The 21,787-nt window shown below is 42.3% G+C and overlaps 2 protein-coding genes across 2 annotated transcripts; both read right to left on the bottom strand.

Moving 5' to 3' along the window:
• Positions 1–90: 90 nt before the first annotated feature.
• On the bottom strand, positions 91–7,443 carry as3mt (arsenite methyltransferase). The gene is made up of 11 exons (XM_070979736.1): positions 7,310–7,443; positions 4,803–4,851; positions 4,426–4,553; positions 4,184–4,334; positions 3,937–4,073; positions 3,779–3,848; positions 3,548–3,629; positions 3,337–3,468; positions 1,901–2,040; positions 1,694–1,807; positions 91–753 (listed from the first exon to the last, which is right to left on the bottom strand). Exons 1-11 carry the CDS (start codon positions 7,324–7,326, stop codon positions 646–648), a joined length of 1,128 nt encoding a protein of 375 aa, XP_070835837.1. The 5' UTR covers positions 7,327–7,443; the 3' UTR covers positions 91–645.
• Positions 7,444–7,607: 164 nt separating this feature from the next.
• Positions 7,608–21,501, bottom strand: wbp1lb (WW domain binding protein 1-like b). Its single transcript, XM_070991039.1, has 4 exons — positions 21,062–21,501; positions 14,549–14,651; positions 12,313–12,474; positions 7,608–11,148 (listed from the first exon to the last, which is right to left on the bottom strand). The coding sequence occupies exons 1-4, from the start codon at positions 21,146–21,148 to the stop codon at positions 10,313–10,315; spliced, it is 1,188 nt and encodes a 395-aa protein (XP_070847140.1). The 5' UTR covers positions 21,149–21,501; the 3' UTR covers positions 7,608–10,312.
• Between the last annotated feature and the right edge of the window lie 286 nt (positions 21,502–21,787).

Genomic DNA, 21,787 nt, shown 5'->3' with positions numbered 1-21,787 from the left:
TTCTGATGACTTGTTCTTGGCTTCAAAGCACCTCATGCAATACTGGTGGACAGAACCCACGATATGTGCAAAAACAAAAATAGGACATTTCATTGCTTGCCAGTATTTATTTATTGCCAATATATATTCAATGTTTACCATCACAATAATGATAAAACTGTTGCAAGGCTCACACTTAAACAAAATCAATATAATTAGTTCTATTACAACAGAAGTAGGGTAATTTGTTAAGGCATGAATATGAAAATCTGATTTTTACAATTGAAAAAAAAAATCCTTATAAGAAAGAAGTATTTTGTTGAGTCCAATAAAATTCAAGACTGTTTACAAGTTTAAAATTCTGCTTTGATTCAAAGCCAAGGTCATTTTAATCATGCAACATAATTATTTGTACAAATTAAATTCAGTCTTTTCTCTTTTTCCAGTGGAGACTGACTGGACTAAGTGTGGGAGTGCAGATCAGTAAGACACATGTTTATGTGTGAGTAGGGATTCATTTAAGTAGTTGAAATCTCATTTGAAATATTAATAAGACACAGATAACAACATTGCATAAAGCATAATCAAGGCAGTAATTTTGAACTACTGTTATTATGCATAAAGGGGATGAGTCTGGGCCTGTAAATCTCAGCGCTCTTCAAACCATTAATTGCAGCAGGAAGTAGACTGTGCGCCACAGCACCCCCCTGTGGCTGAACCTGGACTTCCTTTCTGCAGAAGACGGTCCAGCTCGAAAGGATCCTCAATGCCAACCTGTATCAGTATTTCAACAGGGTACAGATCATTAGGAGCTTAGAACCTACATCCAGTTCCATTTAAGCATTTTATAATAAGTATGGTTCAACCAAAAGAACTGTGAGGAATGTAGAAAAGTTTGAAAATTCAATTCTCTATTTTTTTTTTTAGCACTAAACACTAATTAATATGCTGTACAATCTATATAATAGCAGAATAGAAAGTTGCTGTACACTGAGCCCTGAAATGCATGTTTTCTCCTGGTTACACTTTCATCAGACACGGGTTGTTCATTATAGCAGCATTTCACACCTGCTGTGCTTTCAAGAACATGACCAAAGGCTATTTATTACTATTATCATCAACTAGCTGTGTTGATTAGAGAACAGCACCTCAGACCAGGTTTCACTTCAGAGGGGAAGTCCAAAGGTTAAACCAAGGGACACATTTTACTAAATCACTGAGATTTTCAATTTACTTCTTTGCTGTTTAAAAACAAAATGGAAATCCTTCAACAGCCAATTAAAATGTGTAAAATGAGTGATTAAAAGGTAAGGTAGAATGTATAGTGGCGTTTGTAGATGTGTGCATGTTCACAGAATGACCATGAGAGCTGATAAGATGGAATTCCATTAGCTGAGAAGAGAACATTCCTTCCTGTTCAAGGTTCCCCAGCATGACTCCACAGTCTGGTTATGACTCCGAGACAGCTGCTTGACCTCGTGTGTGTGGACGTGTGCGTATGTATGTTTGAGTGGGTATGTGAGTGTGTGTGTAAGAACTTGTGGCATGTGTCCTGGTGCACACATGCATGTGTGACTACGCACAGTTAGACAGTGGAGCTCTCTGGGTGTGTCACACACTGGAAACTGATACCACAAACATACTGACCTCTAGTGCTCAAACACAATTCAGACAAAGACATTTCCACATCCAGGAATTTAGCTGTGACACTGACCTTAGGTTTGACTGGACAGGAGCCTCCTGGTGGTGGGAAACTGAAAGCCCCCTTAAACCTGGACTGGGTCAGGATGGTGGCCAACTCTCCATCAACTTCCACAACTTCATTGGGCTGTGAAACACATCCACACATCACATCTGATATCTGCATGCAGTGCATGAGAAGAAGACACTGAGCTGTTCTTGTCCTGTGGCATCTACAGACCTTGAATGTGTAATGGCAGTCAAACGGGAAGCTTTCCTCTACTCCTGCAATGTTGCCCTTATATGTAACCAGACAGGGCTTGGTGTTGCCTTTAGGGACCTTGAACAGGCGGTAGGTGGCGGAGATAAATTTGAAGTCACCTGTACTTGCACAACAGGGGAGAGAAAATCAATAAATGCATCACAGTCAATCTGAAACACAACACCATACAATGTTTTGTGCAATATGTTCATTGAACAATTAACAACCAGCACACACCCACACATTCAACAGTTAACAATACCAGTTAGCGATAACAGTTTAGTAGAAAGTTTAACAACATACATTATACATTAACCCGAATTGTGCAACACAAATTAAATCCAATCCGCGCATTGCAAATCTAAATTATGGAAACCTAAATCTATCTAAATCTAAATCTTCAGCGAGAGACTGCTTCACCCAAAGTGTGTGAAGGAACGTTATCGCAGGTCCTTCCTTCCAGCAGCAGTCAGACTCTACAACCAGCAGTGCTCCCAGTAGACCACACACTCACAAGACTTTCAATATGACTGCACTATAATACACATTAACTGTGTCCATTCATACTGTGAAAATATTTGCTCAGGTGTATTTCAACTTACAGTGCAATATATCAATTCCTATGTGCAATATAGGAAACTATTCACTATCAACACTCAAGTCAGGAGTACTATCATTCAATGTGCAATGTCAGTACTGATGGTTCATATTCATATCAATGTGCAATCATATCAATCATATCAATGTGCAATATCAGTATTGTTTGCTCATATTTCATTATTCCTTGTTTATATTGTTTGGCTTGATATTTAATGTCCTTTTACTGATGCCCTCTATGTTTGCTATCCACTTTCGCTGCTGTAATACCTGAAATTTCCCCACTGTGGGACTAATAAAGGTATATCTTATCTTATCTTATCTTATCTTATCTTATCTTATCTTATCTTATCTTATCTTATCTTATCTTAACTTATCTTATCTTATCTTATCTTATCTATTCGAACCAAGAGAACAGTCAATAATGTAACGTGCAACACTATTCCACAATGTGGCAATCAATGGAAATGTTGGAGCTGGTCACAGCAAATGTGATTTTTAGCCGTGACCGCGAATGTGGCGAGTTTCCAAACTCAGTTGGACTGTTCAGTCACACATGTCTTGTGGGCAACTATCATTCTCTTCAAGTTTGGCGACCTGGCATAAATTTCCACCTCAACCTGAGCAGAAGCCTAGTCAGGAAGAATATGTGGAAATGGCGGCATTTGTGTGCAAGACCTTTTGAAGAAATTTAGTTTTTGGACCAATCTAGGCTGAAACAGAACAAAAATACATAATAAAAAAATTCAAATTAATTTGAACCTTCAAATACACAGAAAGAAATAAATAACAAATAAAGATAAAAAATAGTTTCAAACCCAGAACTTCCTGCAGTTCCTTGTTTCCAACAGAGATGAACTTGGCTGTAACCAGTCGTGGTGGGCTGAAGCCCACTTCTTCAGCCAACTGCAGCAGATCCTTCCACCACAATGCTCCACCAAGACACTCACCTGGCAACATAAACTACAATGTGATATTCTGGCATGTGTCTGTGGGCCTTTATGGCAGTGAGATATCAATCTGACATACCCCACAGCACTTTGTGATTTTTAATTTCCTCTGTCAGTCTTCCACTGCTGTAGACATCACTGAAGTACAGCTCGCCACCATCCTAAAGGTCACAGTCACAGTGCATATAGTAAATATCAGGGCAAACTCCAGAGACTGATATGTTTAATGATTCATGATTCAAAATGCTTTTAACTAATAATTCTTATCATGTTTTTGATAAAGTGAGGACAAACTCAAAAAGCAGCATACCTGGAGCACGTTGTAGGCCTCAGCCAGTACTCGCTTTTTGTCTGGAGAAAGATTCACCACACAGTTGGAGCTATGGCAGAAAATCAAAAATTCAACACAGTTTGTCTCCAATGACACAGTGACTGAAATATGAAGCAAGGAGAGGAAAAACTTCTTACATGATGATATCAAATGAGTTCTTTTCTAGACCGGCTTCTGTCAGGGCCTCAATGAAGCCCTGGACAAAATTGACATTGACCCTCTTGTAGCCAAACTCTTTCATGTGATGGTCTACATATGCCTTGGCCACCCCAAGCTAGAAGACATCACAGACTTGCATGAATCCTCTCTGTTGGCTGCACATTTGCATTTCAGAATTCACTTTTACCTCTCCATATACATAGGTTGTTCACTGATGCTCAGTACCTGATCCTCAGTCATGTCAATGCCAGTGACATGACCTTTCTCTCCTACCAACTGACTCAGCATGTAGCAGTCTCTCCCACTGCCACTGCCCAGGTCCAGTATCCTGCAGCCCTCCAAGCACTCGGGCACCACCAGACCACAGCCATAGTACCTGAGGGAGAAGCACACCTGCACTGTGAGTATCTGGATCAGTGTAAACACATGTGAAGCAACACCAGAGAGTGAAACAACAGCCCAGTGACCTGGCGCTGACTTCAGGGTGCACTTTCTTCAGAGCCTCGCGGACGAAGGCAGGGGCGGGCCTGGCCGGAGTCACGCACACATTGGTCTTCAGGTCTGAGGTGTTCTGCAACACCTTGCCATAATAATCCTGTTTGAGGGCAGAAAAGCTGGCTGTAGTCACGCCTTGTCTTGAATTGAATTGAATAAATGTGTGTAAGGTAACCTAAGGTGAGCGGTGGAGTTCAGAGCTGGACTTTGTCACCTGAGACCGGGTCATTACTGAACAACAATGCTGAACTACAACATTATGTGTTAAAGAAAACACTGTTAGTATATTAGCTAAGCTCTTAAGATATGTTAGCAAGTATTATGGATGAGGCAATTTCTAAGTTATTACCTTGACGTCCACGTGAATGGTGCCATCCACGAAGCCTTTTGCACACGCACTTAGAGAAAAAAGCATTTTTAAACACGTTAGCTTACAGTCACTATTACGCAAAGGCAAAGGCGAAGGCAAATTTATTTGTATAGCACAATTCATACACTAGGTAATTCAAAGTGCTTTACAGAAGCATAAAAATCATACATTTTGATTAGAAGAGAACAAAAAAAATAAAAATAAAATACAATTAAAGGAAAATTAAAAACAGACACCAGTAAAAGACAATAATTTAGCATTTAAAATGATTAAAACCAATGAGCAAATACATTTACTTTAAGTAAAAGCTGTAGCAAATAATAATGTTTTCAACCCTGATTTAAATGAGCTGACAGTTGGTGCAGACCTCAGGTGTGCAGGGAGAATGTTCCACAGGTGAGGAGCATAATAACTGAAAGCTGCTTCACTTTGTTTGGTTCTGATTCTGGGAACACACAATAGACCTGTCCTTGATGACCTGAGAGGTCTGGATACTTCATATGGAGTCAATAAATCTAGAATATATTTTGGTCCTAGACCATTTAATGCTTTATAGACCAACAGTAAGATTTTAAAGTCTATTCTTTGACTCACAGGAAGCCAATGTAGTGATCTGAGGACTGGTGTGATATGGTCCATTTTTCTGGTGTTTGTAAGGACTCGTGCAGCCGCATTTTGGATCAGCTGTAGTTGCCTAATTGATTTTTTGTTTAGGCCAGTAAAGACTCCATTGCAATAGTCCAACCTACTGAAAATGAATGCATGAACAGGTTTTTCCATGTCTTCTTTGGACAGACAACCCTTGATTCTGGTTATATTTTTCAGGTGGTAGTAGGCTGATTTGGTAATCAGCTTTAAATGGTTGTTAAAATTCAGGTCTGAATCAATAATTACACCAAGATTTCTGGCTTTATCTGTTGTTGTCAGTGACATGGAGTTAAGTTGAGCACTGATCTTTGACCTTTCATTTTTGGGGCCAAAACAATCAGACAGACATCATCGACAGGAGGAGCCTCACCAAAAAAGTGTTTTCTCGAAGTTTTTCAACAGGGAAAAAAATATACACTCAATAATAGGTGAGTTAAGTTCATTATTATGTAGTTTCTTGCCCTGTACTTGATTAATAAATAATAGAAAATGTTAAAAATGTGTACGTTGCCATATGGCAACACCGTACCATTATGGATTGCTAGCCTGGCATGTTGATAACATGTTGTATTTAGTTAGAGGCCTACTTTGCAATTGCATTGGTGTACACTGATCTTCTATAGTCTATAAACTATAATAATGCACTTTGTGAGTCCTTTCCACATTGCATATGATGATATTTGACACATCACACATTTCACACATCTTTCTTCCATTTACAGAATGAATGCCAATTTTTTTTATGGTAAATCACAGAAAAAAGCTGAACTAGCCCTCCCACTAGATGATAGTGAAGATGACAAGGGATTCAGTGACGAGGAAAATGAGCTGCTGGAAACACAGCAGAGTGAGAGTGATGAAGACAGTGAGATGGATGAAGACTATGAGCCAGAGAATGAGGACAGTGGAGACAGTGAGGACAGAGACAGTGAGGGCAATGGAGACAGTGAGGAGAGGGAGGACAGTGAGGGTGAAAGTGAAGTGACAGGTATTACCAGTAAGAGAGTGTAAAATGTATATGGTAATCATGTTCCAGCCTCTATTTATGTATTGCATTAAAATAAGAATATTTACTAAGGATATTTGCTTGTTTTCTAGGTCCACCTCCTCCACAGGAAACGGTAAAGGCTAAAGGGCTGGTGTGGAAGAAGAGCAGGAGTATTCTTCCAATTCTTCCAATGTCTTTTTAAAAGCTTTTATTTCACATGAGATGTATTATTAACCGTTCAGGCTACTGGCGATTGTTTATACTAAAACATGAGTTTTAAAATAAATGTTATATACAATTTTAAACAAAACTCTCTTGTTTTCATTACTTTCCATTATGGTACGGTGTTGCCATATGGCAATGAACCCTAAAAACTACTAAAAAAATAATATTTTTTGAAAATGTCTCTTCATTATGTTTACTTGATCTATTTTAAGACAAAAAAACAACCCAAACATTTTTTTACCTACTGGGATCATAGTGCGTACCATAGAGGGTAAATATAACGCTTTTTGATTACCTCTGTTCCACTTTTGTTACGAATAGCAGGTGTGGCCATTTTAAATGACACACACACACACACACACACACACACACACACACACACACACACTATTAGCTACGTGCTATTAGCTAACGTTAACTCAAACAGCTGGTTCGCTACATCAAATGAAGCCATATTACGCGTTTACGGCTCCAAGATATTCTTAATGTATGATAACATTACGTAGGTTAGCTGAAGTTACTAGAAAGCAACTTGTTACCGTCTCACATTGACTTCGTAACGCTGTGTCAAGTATGACTCATAATGCGACATGAACATGTGGCAAGATATGAAGCTTGTTCTCACCTCTTTTCTTCAGCCATTGTCCCGTTGACTGCTAACAGCTCAGAGGTCAGCAGATTGTGAAGTAAAGCTTGTGACAGTAAGTGCACAAAATCAACATGAGTGTTGACAGCTGACTTCCGGCTCCACAGCACCCCCTGTCTGTCAGTGCCTGAAACCACAGCTGCACCCTGATGAAGTCAAAATCAACATGCTGGATTTCATATATTAAGTTATTTAGTCCATGTCTTGAGAAGTGCAAGTATAGTTTCCCACGCAAAAAACAACCTTCACTCAGCGTTGACAAGAAAAGAGTCAGCCTGAATTTGAAATGACATGTTTATTGAACATACATCCATCTGGGTTGTTGTAATAAATGGCTTTATGATCTGAACATTCAAACAACATGTGCAAATCCACCTGTGAAGACAGAAGACGTGTCTTTGGCGAGAGGCCCCTGATCTTGTTAACAAGTCATCTACTGCACTGTTAGTCAAACATACCCTTCACACAACTTCAGGATAAGTCTCAAAAGAAGTTAAAGCTTTTCTAAACAGAAAAAATCAGAATACCCATAATGAGAAAACAAATCTGTCGGTGAGAATAAAGCTACTGATTTCATAAGAATCATGAAAGCGACTATTTGGTTCACAAACATGTTATAGAATATTATACATAATTTGCAAATATACAGTGGTTCTGAACTTTAATACAGTTCCAATAATTTTTCTTAAGGATTCAGCTGATGTGAAAATAGGTCATCTTGGTACTACGTGTACCACAATTAGACAATATGACTTTCTAGCTCACTGAAAGCAATAACATATAAAGCACTTTAGAGTGTGTTCAGGCATTGATGGGTAAAATTCAGTCCTCTTACCGTCAATATAGATGCAATTTAAATTGTGCTGGAAACCTTTTTGGGAGACATCTTCAGTTAGATGGTTTTTTGGGGCATATATAAATCTGTGAGATCGATGGCTGAACAATTTGTGCTTTGCAGACATTGCAATGTGTGCATTTTTTAAAGGTGCTCCAAGGAAAGTCTGGAATAAAACTACAATTTGCAGGGCACAATGGCATGTAGCATCAGTTCAGCTCCTTAAGAGCAGGCAAACAAAATGTGACTTCTCTCAATTTGTAAAGGTTTCACGCAGCATGTACATTTTCTCATCAGTGGCATCTTTCATTGCACATTGATCATCAAGCATCTACTGTTTTGCACCTCCAGTAACATTTGTATTTAAAGGTTCAACATGAAACAGTGAACAAGTCTTCCACAAATGATATATTAATGTAACTGGTAACTTTTATTACTTTTACTATGTTCAGGTATAAAGAATAACCAAGGACAACAAACACTCTTATCTTGTTACCTTATCTCATTCTTTGATTACTCGTCTTTGCATCTATTGTTTTGGTTATTCCATATCTAATTCCATGTTTCTGTTACAAATTATTTGCGCGTAAGCTCTGGTCATGTGCTCCTCAACCATGGCAATTATGGGCTTAATTGCCTTCATATAAAGTTGAATACGATATGCATATCCCTTAAAATGATGAAAACCCAATACACATACATTGAAAAATTATTTTAAGGTTGCACTTTTTTTTCCTAAAAAGAGCATTTCCTCTGGCAGATGGAACAGTACAAATGCAGACGATTGGCACTGATTAAAAAAAAACAAAAAACACTTGACAAATCATATTTTGTCCACACGAGTTGACTGAAGTCATCCTGAAAAATGTTGAATTTATGAATACCACAACAAAAACATGGTAGGATTGTGCTCCTGTGAAAAGCTGGTGAGTTTGCTGATCTATTGAAGTGACTGACAGTAAACTTTGAGGTCTGATGCTGCCCATCGCAGTCCTAATCTCTAAGAAGCTAAATATTTCTTTCATGGGTTTTGGTACCTGCTTTCTGATGGTCTCTCAGCTTCACTGAAGCGCATCATTGTTCATCAGCATTTTTTTTTTTGGTAGGCACATAAGACAAACAGTCATTGAACGAATCTTTAATGACTGTGTTCAAAGGGAATCTGTTGCAAATCCTAACAAGTCAGACAGGTCCATTTTTTTTAAAAGATGTTGCAACAAAACCCAAAGAGACTAAGCATGTACTGCAATTCAAGACTGAATTAATGAAGGTACGAATTTTCGGTTTTGATTATTTCTCAGCTTAAAAGCTTCATTTATAAAGATAAATATATTTTGTGCAAAATAGGAACTGCTCACATGAAGGTTTGCTAATGCACTTATACTTCTCTATCACTACAGTAGCAAGGCAGATAGAGAGCAACAAAAAACAGACACAAGGCAGAGCGGTTTTCGATGGCTGAAAAAGCACTTTAGAAGCATGAGTCTGACGAGAGATCCCACACAGTCTTGTTCTATTGTCCCTGTACAGTTTGCATAAGCACATACTGTGGTAATTCCACATTGCACTCACACAAAATGTTTGTTTTTTTTTTAATGTGATTTCCTGCCTGCAGAGAACGGCTTTGCTGAACTGTTGCAAGCACCTGGTGAGCAGAGCTGCGTTCATCCTGGGCAGTGATTGTCCTGTCCTGATGTCACAGCCTCAGCTGTCACATCTTTAACTGTGCATCAGTAGCTTCCGTTGCCTGAGAAGGACAACTGAATGACTGTGTGTGTGTGTGTGTGTGTGTGTGTGTGTGTGTGTGTGTGTGTGTGTAATTGTGCAGTGTGAAAGGTCTCACTTGCCACGGGCTGTTAAAAGGGCGTGTACTGCCCAAATATAACCCAAAATACACAGGTTAAGGCCACTGTTCCAGCATGGGGAGGAAGTGGCTTTCTCACCCACTGGATCTGAAGTCATTTTCAGCTGAGAGTCCACTTCCTGCTCCCACACCTGTTTTATCTAAGATGCACACATTCATAAAAATACTCACCTAGAAAGTATTTAGACATCGAACACTTGCTCGGATACAAAAGCATATACCTCCATGCTCTGTGTCAAGTGCTTTCCTTCCCTCTATGACACAAAGGTGCGTTGACTGGGTTTCAGCCCTGCGGCTCGGTGCTGGTGCTGTGGTGCGGCCCCTCCTGCTCGTTGATGGTGTGGAGGAGAAGGCACACCGGAGGGTGGAGGGAGGCGCTGCCTATCTGTTGAGCCGGCTGAGGGGGTCCTGCTGGCCCACGTGCAGGCCGCCTCTCCGGCCCGCCCAGCGCCTGCTCCTCCTCGACACTGAAGGAGGCTCGATGACCGCAGCTGTCGCAAAAGTCACCCCCCTCATCCTCTTCCTCCACCTCCTCCTCATCTCTCTCACGCCCCAGCAGGCTCTCCAGCTCCCTCAACTCCTTGCCTTCCTGGCCTGTCCCTCCAGCTCCACTGAAACCACTGCTACCACGCGTGCTGCATACACACACCTCAATCCCAGAGTCCCCTGTGAATCGCCTCCTCCTTCCATTGGGGAGTCTATCTTTGTCCTCAGTGCAACCCTCTGACAGGTCCTTCAGCAGGGGGTCCTTGCAGGAGTCGTCCCCATTTCCACTTCTTTTCTCCTGGTTGGTAAGTCCCTCTCTGTTGAGCCCATCTGACAGCAGTATCACGTCTGAATCTTGTGCTGTCTGTGTGGGCTTGTTGTCAGGCTTTGGCCTAAAGTCTAAGATGGGGGGTTGTGGTTCCTCTATGATGGGTCTGCAACACAAACTGTCAGAGACCGGAGGCACCGGAGCGGGCTGGATGGTCGGACAGTGTCCCTCCTGCTGCTCAGTGGCCAGTGGACTGGAGGCCACTGAGGTTGGGCCTGTGTGTAAGGCACTGTATGGAGGGGGAGGAGTTGGTGGCCGGTTGACCACCTCTTCATAGTCGGGCAGGAGGTAGTTTGGCAGAAACCCTGAATAGAGAAAGACGGAAAAAAAACTTTGAGTAGAAAAAAGGACAAATTTGCATATACAGTGAAGAAAATGGACACAACTAAAGACAGTTTGCGAGGTAAGCAACAGCTATACGGGCATGCTTTTCCTTTAAATAAAAAACACAGTCTGACCCCTAAAATTTCAGCGCGACCCTCCTGAACTTCCCAGAGCACTATTCAAGCATTCCCAAAGCAATAGGGGGAGAAATGTGACAAAACAAGCTCATTTCTGGGTCAGCTCCTTGCTCAGGGCTGTTGCAGCACTGGGATGGTGTTGCAACACTGGCAAGGTACCAAGAGAGCAATGCTGGCCATTTCCTGAAAACTGGGGCACGCAAACAGGGAAGGTACTGACACTGTGTGAAACCAGGGATACTTCTCAGTGCAAACATTACATTTGAGTCAGGCACCACTGCTTTGCTTGTCACTAATTCCCCAGTTTGATGTAACTGGACAACAACAACTAAGTACAACAGACCTGACACAGGCATTCTCTAAATCATGCACTGCAGCAGGTAAAGCTTAGTAATAAACATGTATATAAACATGTGTATGACCAAACAAATTATATGCTGTTTGCACTTGGGGAGGATTAATGCGTACAGTGTGGCGATTGCTTGACTCAGCAAAAAAAACTTCCAAGCTAAGAGCGGTGAAGGATCTCCCTCGATCAAACCCAAGAAGTACAGAATTAAAAACTGATCAAAGTTGTGTATGAGCCAGTTCAATGGGTGGCTCATCTATTTCAAAAAACTAATTCTTTTTTGTGCCATAGGGGGGCAGCACCACCAAGCTGTAAACATAACAATGATAATTTCACCTAATGTTGAGGTCTCTCTGCATATCCGGCAGTTCCAGAGCAACATTAGCATTAATTTGTAGTCGTGTTTCTTTTCATTTGGCAAAGGTATGACCAAAAAATCACTCTGCTTTTAGCTGTTTTGTCTTCACCAACTCCTGAGAAAAACATCTGGCTCTTGAGCCATTAAACGCTCCACTGTGTTCACGAGCTGGTCGCTAACTCTGTCTGCTGTTTGGTGCTGGGCAGGTAGCACTCCATATACAGTCACTGGCTCATGCATGCAACACGTTACATATGAAGCTCCATCATCAGGTGGTGTGTGTTCCAGTGGGGGCTCTTACTGAAGTAGAAGGGCACAGAGGGGTAGTTGTGTGCTTCGCGGTAAGCGATGAGGTTGATCTCGTGCTGCCGTTGTTGCTGCTGCAGCCGGTGTTTGGTGCGCCGATGGTGACACACACAGCAACAGCTCAAAATGAAGATGATGGCCCAAACCAGCCAAAACCCTGCAGTGAGAGAAAAATCGACAGTCACGTTGTGTTTACAGTGGATCTCCAACACAGTGTATAAAACGTGAAAATGACTGATGAAAAGATTTAAACAGGAGAGATTGTGGTCTATAATATCCATTAAGTCTGACTGTCATATCCTGTGCCGATGTAACATGAAGCGCCTGCTGCCAACACAAACATGCAGATCAAATCCTGCCATTCTAACATTCACACATATGCATCTTATGCGTTGCATCAGGAATTTTATGCTATACAATCAATTCAAGCATCACTGAAAGTCCCAAGTTTGTATTTATCATACAACAAAGCACTGACGGTTTAGAGTCGTAAGGTTTTTCTCTATGGAGCATCCCCATGTTTGACACCACAGCTGTATCACATGCTGAACTCTGACTTCTCGGGTATCTGACTTTGGGAGACATGTTTGGAAATGCTGTGGAAATACTCTGGTCCAACCTTGCAGGAAAATAAATGGCAAAAGATAAAGGATGCCCATGATCTCAACATGTTGCAAAAGTAATAAAGACAATAAGAGAAATCTCAATATATTTTTTAAGTCCTAGTTTTCAACCAAGGAATTATCTGTGGAACTGTCCTGTCTAGAATCCAGTCTAAACAGCAGCAAGGAACAAAAACGAGTGAGTGAGGCTTCAAATGTGGGCCAGTTTGTGTTGACTGCATGCTCGAAATGAGTGGGACGCTACTATGTCGACACAAAAAAATGTGGGAAATTCACTTCAACGACTACAGGGCAAGGCAGCTGTCTGGAAAGTAAGAATGTAAATGCTCGGCACTCAGTGCGTCTCTCCTGGCGCTGTGCAGTCATCAAGGAATATAAATGCGGCATTTCAGATCTGCAGCTAAAGTTAATAATGTCCTGCATGCCTCATTACCAACCTTGTTCACATCAAGATGCCGACATATACTCATGACTGCATAGGTTCTGAAGTGAAATGTGTCCTCTGTTCTAAGCACTTCATCATTTTAGTTGATTATCGTAACACTTTGTGGCCACGCGACTGCCTTTTACCACAGCACAAATGCTAAAAATGCCACGAAGAGCCTGTCGAGCACATGTAGCATGATCACTGCACCATTCACACACTCTGTTACACACAGCATTTTGGAAATGGACACACACTCCGTCTTGTGCATATACAGGGATTCACTCCTTAACCCAAGTGATGGAGGGCTCTTTGCTGGAGGAGCAGAGGGTAAACTTCACAGGCAAGGGATGCCAGCTGACCAATGAGGCAGTCACTCACACACGACGCATTCTGTATCTGAGTCTGTACCAGTTTCATGTCGCACTCATAGTGAATTTAAGAGTAAGACGTTCAACAATGCACTCAAAAATACATGACGGTACATCACATGTTAAAAATGTTCAAAAACTGGGAATGAGGCAAAGCTCATACAGAACATACCTGCACGACACAGTTCATTTCACATTTGAAGAGCCCTTCCACTCAACGCTGTGCTTGCTTATAGTTCCTTCACTTGTTTGTTTGAGCTTCACAGAGCAGATCGATGCAGGCTTTGACAGTAGTAGGCTGATTTCATATTTATCTGCTTAAGGGGGAATCTTTCTCTGTGGTAGGATGTCTGGAAGAAATCTGGACCATTTAAGGACTTTTGAATTTTTAAAATCATTTTTAAACACAGGAAACACAGGAGGACATTCAAAACCCAGCTGAACGACAATTTGAATTTGTCTTAATTTGCCCTTAAGGTTGATTTCTAACCAAAGCTAAAAAGGAAATGAATCTAGGGCAGAGCTCGGAAGCATGTGTGAAAAATAAACACTTTGGAGACGTGTACATGTATGTGGTCTCAAAAGGTCAAATAAAACACCCAATGTCGAATCATCTGACGTCCAGATGATCTGCTTGCAACTCAGCGGGCCCAGACACATCTGGATCATCAGCTTTGATGGAGGTCTGATGACAATAACTTGGTCAAGGTGTGACAGGTCTGGAAGTCACACCCATTATTCACACGAGGGATTATGGGGGCTTGGAATATTGTGGATACAGAGAGGGAGGTGAAGGGAAAGCAGGATACTTACACCAGAGCTCGTAGTAGTAGCTGCAGCACTGAGACTCCCCGCAGCAGTGACCGGACTCACAGATGTAGCTCTGGTTGTTAATGCCTTCACAGTGCAGCAGGCTCTGCAAGAGAGCAGCACAGACGCTTTAAGAAGGAAAGTACATCTCAAACTTTAAAGACACATAAACATTATCCTGAAGCAAACGGTAAGAGCGTGCAGCGAAAACACACTCAATTACATTTCTTCCGTGTTTTACAATGATCAACACAAACACTCAAAGCACAGCGACAGGACAGCTTGCATTCAGATCAACCATTGTGCAATAAAGTCAATAAGTGATTTTTAGGTTAAACACAGCACACTGTACACATAGTGCTCCGTTCAGCCTCCAACTTCACAGCCCCATCAGGTGTTTACTGAAATGTGTAATGGTAAAAAAATCAAATGGTTGACTAAGGTCGTGTGAGGCTGTCACCCTGTTCATGAGCTGGTCATGAGTGCACTGCTGCTGTCACTCTAGCCTCATTCTGAGGAAGCGACCCGCCCTGCCCGTCAGATTCAGCATGAACATCTGCAGTTTGTCTTGTTCTGACTGTTTCATTCAACTGTGTCTGGTTCCATTATCTACTCATTTCAGTCCTCTCCTTTTTAGATCAGCAGTCAATGTTTAATTCGAGCTTTATTTGATGTGATTTTATTTTCATGGTCCACTGTTGCAAGATGAAAACATGCACCAGCTAGAGCCCTCACTGCTCTGTCATCGTTATAGCACCACGGTCCAGTCATTTCTTGCCTTTTGTCAGAGCGTGAACAGCAAAGGTGTCACTAATAAAGTTAATGATGGCTCTGAGTGACAGCGAGCCAGCAGGGACAACACCCTGACACTGAAGCAGCTAAATGGAATTCAGCCGTCATTCATTTCATCATTTTCTTTGCTCCTACTACTTTGACAAGTCAAAATGTCATCTGGAGCTACTTCACCGTGTACTCTGCATGCCATGCACAAATGCATACACTTTGAAACAGGTTCTAAACAAAAAGCAGCACGTACACACTGACAAAATGACAAATCAGAGCACACTCACAGAAAGTTAGCATGGCGTGCTGTTGAAGTACACTACTGTCCCACAAGTGCAAAACATGTCAACTATTTTGGAAAGGTGGTGATAATTATACATGCAAACATAGCCCTGAATAACCCTGCAGATATCGAGTGGCCAACATTTCATCTGGAGTTAACGTCCTCAGCACAGCCAGAATCTCATCTGTGTTTAAGGCCCATACCAAGTCCAAATTTCTGACTAGCAGCCGGCACAAAACACTCACAATGTCGCCTGAGATCTGAAACACAGTTTCAAGTTAAAGGTTCAGCGGAGGCGCGGTCCGAACCTGGAAAATGTCTGAGGGTGTTTGACACAACAGACCACTTTCATCCAAAATCAATAAGGGATCAGTCTCCACTCCAACAGTCCGCTCCTATCAATACAGCAACACAATAGCTGCCTGATCAAAAGTTAGCCCGACAGAGCACATCCATCACACCTGAGAAAAGTTAAGTTATGAAAGGTCACAGGCGACGCTAATCGCGTCAGACAGATCTGCGTGCTGCCAGAAGAAAAGACAGCACTGTAATCACAATCCTCTCATGAGAAAGGTCCATGGATTTTTCCAGGAATGATTCCTCAGAGGTTTTCTCCTAGATTAGCTTAATGATTAGCTCGCCAAAGTTCTGATGTAAGGACGGTTTGTCTCTCTATAGGTTACCAGTGCAGGTCCCAGATTGTGAGGCATGATGATCCAGGGTCCAAAAATCCCAGACAAGTCCCTGCACCTCACGGGTCATTATCCCACAGAGGGAACAAGTCAGACAGCTCTCAAACATACTCTCACTCCCTCTCTCTCTCTGTCCACTCGACCCACACACACACACACACACACACACACACACACACACACACACACACACACACACACACACACACACACACACACACACACACACACACACACACACACACACACACACACAGGCCCAAACAGTGGACAAGGATTGCTCTACGGAAATTTCCAAGCAGCAGCAGAGAGCGAGCTGCTAGCTGGGCTGCCGTATGATAATAAGGCATACAGGGTGGTGAGGTGTGTGTGTGTGTGTGTGTGTGTGTGTGTGTGTGTGTGTGTGTGTGTGTGTGTGTGTGTGTGTGTGTGTGTGTGTGTGTGTGTGTGTGTGTGTGTGTGTAAAGTGTGAGGCAGTGAGAGCACGGCGAGAAAAGCACTTGGAAAGCTGGACACAGAGCAGTTACACAGGAATGATTCGTCACACACACATCAGCACAAACCAAACTGCTGACATTAAACGTGGAGCCAAAGCTGAAGGATGAATCATTTCTCTGCAGCTGTTTCAGCCGAGACGTGTTTTAAAAGCCCAGCGAAGCAGAGAAAGATTTCATTTTCTGTGTACTCAAGGCATGATGTTCGCGTCTCTGATAACCCTAGCTGTTTTCACTGACTCACCCGCTACGCTCCACCATATGCCGCTCGCTCGGCAGGCTGAGCATTTCGTGCAACTCGATACCGATAACCATCGAGACTGTTTGGGTCTCCAGCCTGCGCCGCGTGCAGGCAGCTGAGAGCTGAGGTGGATCGGGATTTCACAAGCAGGCCTTCAGACAGAAAAGGCGTCTGTTCTAATCTAACTTCTGTCACAGGAATCAAACAGCAAATCTGAAAAGCAATCTAGTTCATCTGACACCATCCCGGAGCAACTTATTTTCTACTGATCCTGCGAGACAGACAGTGACCGAGCAAAGAATCTGGACAGGCCAGATTCCTCTGTCCCCCATCCAAACAGGCAACACTGAAACAATCCATCTCTCTCATGCTACGTCAGATTAAAGACAGATTTGGTTACCGTCCCAGAAATTATTGCTGCATTAGAAAATAATCAACCTTACTAATGAGAAGCTGTTGAAATGAGCAGACAATGAGAGCTGTTTGAAAAAAATCCCCCGGTGACAACTGAACGCTGTTCCCACAGATAAGTGGCTTCAGCTCTTGGTTAATTCTTGACTGCACACAGTCAGAGTTGATCCACTTGGCACAGGCCTGGAAGACTTGGCAAGTTCGGTGATGCACGTAAAGACCTCACTGACCCCATATTTATTATTCTGTCCTGCAACAAAGGAAGGTGCTCTTTCATAGTCATCAAGGTTATGCAGAACAAAACATTGCTGACGCATTTCTAGCAACCGTTAATAGCAGACCTTCCCTCAGAGAGCGTCTTCCAAATCTCCACAGCTGAGCAGGCTCGGTTCAATGAACTCCAGTTGCCTCATTTTATCTAAAAGTTGGAACAGGCAGTATGTTTGCCAGTGCTTTCCCGTACAAGATGAAGACAAACTCTAGCTGTTACTATTTAATTAGTACAACCAAGCTTTGACACAGATCTGCTGCTGAGTTCAAGCAGAACATTCAAGATGGACTTATTACTTAAGTTTCACACATATGCAAATATTGTTTTACATCATTCATGTTTTATGAACATTTAGACTTTTGATGTGATCCTTTGAGAAGGTTTTCATGTTTAAAGGAGAGTTTCTGAACATTTTTTGAGACTGGTGATCTTGCACTTAAGGAGCACTGTATAAAAGCATCGATATACAAACATCAAGGTCCACAGAGCTTTTTAAGAGTAAAATTCAAGAACTTTTCAAGCACGTTCAAGGTATCTAAACCAAAAATTCCCCGACTCGTCAGCCTTTTATCATCACATCTCATCCAAGTGAAGGACTATAAATGCAACTGCAGAAACAGTTTTCAGAGTTCTTTGCACCCACAGGAGTCAATGTATTACGTCACTTTAACCAGCTGTTTCAGCTTTGATTCTACGTTTTGATCACGATGATTTACGGCTTTTTGACGGCAGGAAACAACAAGCACATATGAATACAGGATCATTTCATTTCAAATACTAAAAGATTTTCAGTTTATTTGAGTGACTGTGTAGATGAAACACCACACAATGTGGAAAATCAAGTATTTTTCAAGGAACATATTTGAATTCAAGCATGTCCCTAACTTTGAAAATTTAACGGTTAAAATTAAGCCTTTTCCAAACTTTCAAGACTTTGCTGGACCTCTGAAATATGAGATTTCCCCATAGCATTTATGTGTCTGTGGTACGGGTGGTGGAGCATCGCTGGCTTACACTGTCAGCTAACTTTACCCCATGATGTTGGGTGACAGTAGTTGTTAACTCAGCTTTACAAGCTCTTATAGTATTAACTAAAAAGACAACCCAACAACTATTTGCCTTTATAGTAACTGTTTCTTATAGCTACTGTGAGCAGCTGTGTAAAGAAAAACGAAAAGTCTGCAAAGTTTTTGAAACAGCCCCTGCATATACCATACAGACCAAATATTGGCCTGCACGGTGGAGTGGAAAATGTATGCTGTGAGCTGCCAATGAGAACAGAGCTAATGAGAAAAATTAATCATGATGTCAGTGATTATGTGGTCACTGGTTATGATAATGCTGTGACTCGGGTGAAATATAGCTGACTCAGTGTTGTATGAAGTGCTAGAAGGATGAATGCAAATAGCAGATACAGCCAAGGGCCATGTGATGCAACTATTGTCTCCTAGCAGCCTCAGCCAATCAGTTTTACATGCACGAACAAATGACATACTTCTGTTCCCCCACACAATTCCACCGCTTCAAGTTGTCATGAAATAATGTGAAACTGCCTGCACGTGTTGTTTCGTAACTCTATGTTTCATGCACACATGCGTGCCACTGATAACACAGATACAGACACTGTACGTGACACTGCACGTGATAACAGGAGTAAGTGGATTTGTTTCCCACAGGAAAAAAAAAATCAAAGAAGAAGAGGACGAAGGCCAATTTAGTCCATTAGTTTGTGACTCCTGTATCTTGATGCCTTCGCAGGACTCTTGGATGGAGGAACTTAAACCTTTGACCTTAGTGTGAAACTTCAGGGATGAAACAACAGAGGGTGATGTCTCGTTTGAGGGTAGTGGCCAAGTCCAGATAAGGGTGACAACAGATCATTCTCTGTACTTTCTCACAAAGAATGGAGTGATAGCTAATATTCACAATAATGGCAACACAGTGTCTGCAGCATATCCATTACTGCTCTGCATACGTAAGACCTAGATTATTAGAATCAAAGATGCTTGATATAACACAAGCCTCAATCTATCAAGATAAACTGCATTAGCCTCATTTAGCAGCTTGCAAGTTAATGTTTTCATACCCATCATGTCCTGTCACACTGGTCAGGTCATTCAATGCTTTGTTTTGTATGACTTCCAATAGGTGGATCAGCATCATTAGTGCATGAAAAATGAATTATATACTTCAGTTTTAGTGCCATCTCCATGCACTGTGCTTCCCCTTCAAGCTTTCACTGAACTGTCATGTGATCAAGAATCATGGCTGATGAAACATACCCTCTACTGCATGACATTTAAATACTGATAAGGAGCAGTGCCACATGCTGACATACATCAGTCCACCCACTCAAATTATACAGGCCTCAGTGCAGTCATAACAAACAGCAATATGTAATACAGCAACCACTGCATGTCTCTAAAACATGTAGGATCAGAGAGGTAAAACTGCTCTGAATGAGTATTAAAAGCATTGGACAAGTACTTCAGCAGACTCCTGGAGTTAATGTGAAGTCACTAAAGGTCAAACAGTGGACTGACTCCTGGACACTTGGCTATATTCTAGAAAAAAAGCAGGACAATCACCTCTGAATTAAACTGTGTATTCTGATGACTGCTATTACTCTCACATGTACAGACTCTGTCAGTATCTGTGGAGGCGGACAACAAAAAGAAGAGGAGGAAGCCTGGGGGCTGTAGAAGAGACCCCAACACATGGTGGCAGCAGCCCTGCTTCTCTTTAAAACAGTTTATTATCTAGAAAGGGTCAAACTGCCGGGTGACCTGATGACTGGGTCTACAATGTCATTGCTAACACACGGACATCAACATTTAACACTACCTTGACACAGAGTAGGTGAATTAAAGGGCTTTTTCTTCTGCTTTGATGGTAAAGGTTACTACAAAACTACCAATACCAGTACCAATAAGTGCTAGCAGTTAGCTGTCATGTCTACCGGTGTGGCTGCATTAATACCTGAAGAACTGCTTCTGTTGTTTAGGCAACTCATTTCTGGCTAAAATGTCAACCCTCCACCATAAACACAATAGATCAAGGCCCTGACTCGCTAGTGTCCCTGTGCTTCAACGGTGCTAGCACGTTAGCTATCGCAGCTAGCAGCTCAACTTAGCCAGCATGCTAACATGTTTGTGACAGCACAGTAAAGTTAAAGCTGGACACGTTTGACGGCGACAGATGTCCTGTGCTGTAACAATGACTGGCCATGTTGTTCATCAAGGCAGTCAGTGTCCAGCTGGGCAGTTTGCTGACATGAGCAGGTAAGCAGCTAGCTAGCAGCCCTGTGAGGGAAAGCCTTGTTTTTAACTGCTCAGCCTTACCCTTTCTGCTGCGGACTCGGTGGGGGTGACAGAGCCGACAGCGTGCAAAAACAGTCCCATTTTGAGAGCCGAGCACGCGCCTCTCATTCCTCCAAAAAGTGGCTCCAGCTACGGCAAAAACATGCGCACGCTAACACTGCTGTTCACAAACTGTGAGTCCGAATATCTTCAACTATTTGTCGGTGGCTGTTGCGCGGAGAGGCCGCTGCATGCGCCGCCTCTTCTGCGTCCTGGACATTTCAACGAGGCTCAGTCAGTGCTGGCGCAACTGGTTGCTTTCGGTGCAACTGACTGATACAGCTGTTACACAAGTCGCTCCTCCGGTACAGGCGCTCTGTCTCGGTCTGCTGGGTGTGGCGTGGTCACCTCGACCCGATCCATGTGCACAACGTGATGGGCCGGGCGTTGCGTTGTGTGGATCGCCACTGGTTTTGCGGACTGACCTGCGATTGGACAGACGGAAGAAGCGGACCAATCACTGATCGGTGCGTCTCCAGTGCCTGGCCTTGTCATCTTCCTGTATTCATCTTCTCTGATGTATAGGAACACATGTTCAAAACACAGTCCTCAGAAGTCTTTTTCCTCATGATCAACACCTTGACAATGAGTTAATCGCCCATATTAGACTTACTCAGAGTAACTATAATTGTAAAACGTGGCCCAGCCAAACTCATAACCAGTATGTCACAAGTGAACAAGCCAGCTAATACTAGGACTAGAACTGTC

The sequence above is a fragment of the Chaetodon trifascialis genome, chromosome 2, assembly GCF_039877785.1.
Source record: "Chaetodon trifascialis isolate fChaTrf1 chromosome 2, fChaTrf1.hap1, whole genome shotgun sequence".
Classification (NCBI taxonomy): Eukaryota; Metazoa; Chordata; class Actinopteri; order Chaetodontiformes; family Chaetodontidae; genus Chaetodon; species Chaetodon trifascialis.
Note: the sequence above shows the minus strand (reverse complement) of the source record. Positions and strands in the feature narration are given on the sequence as shown.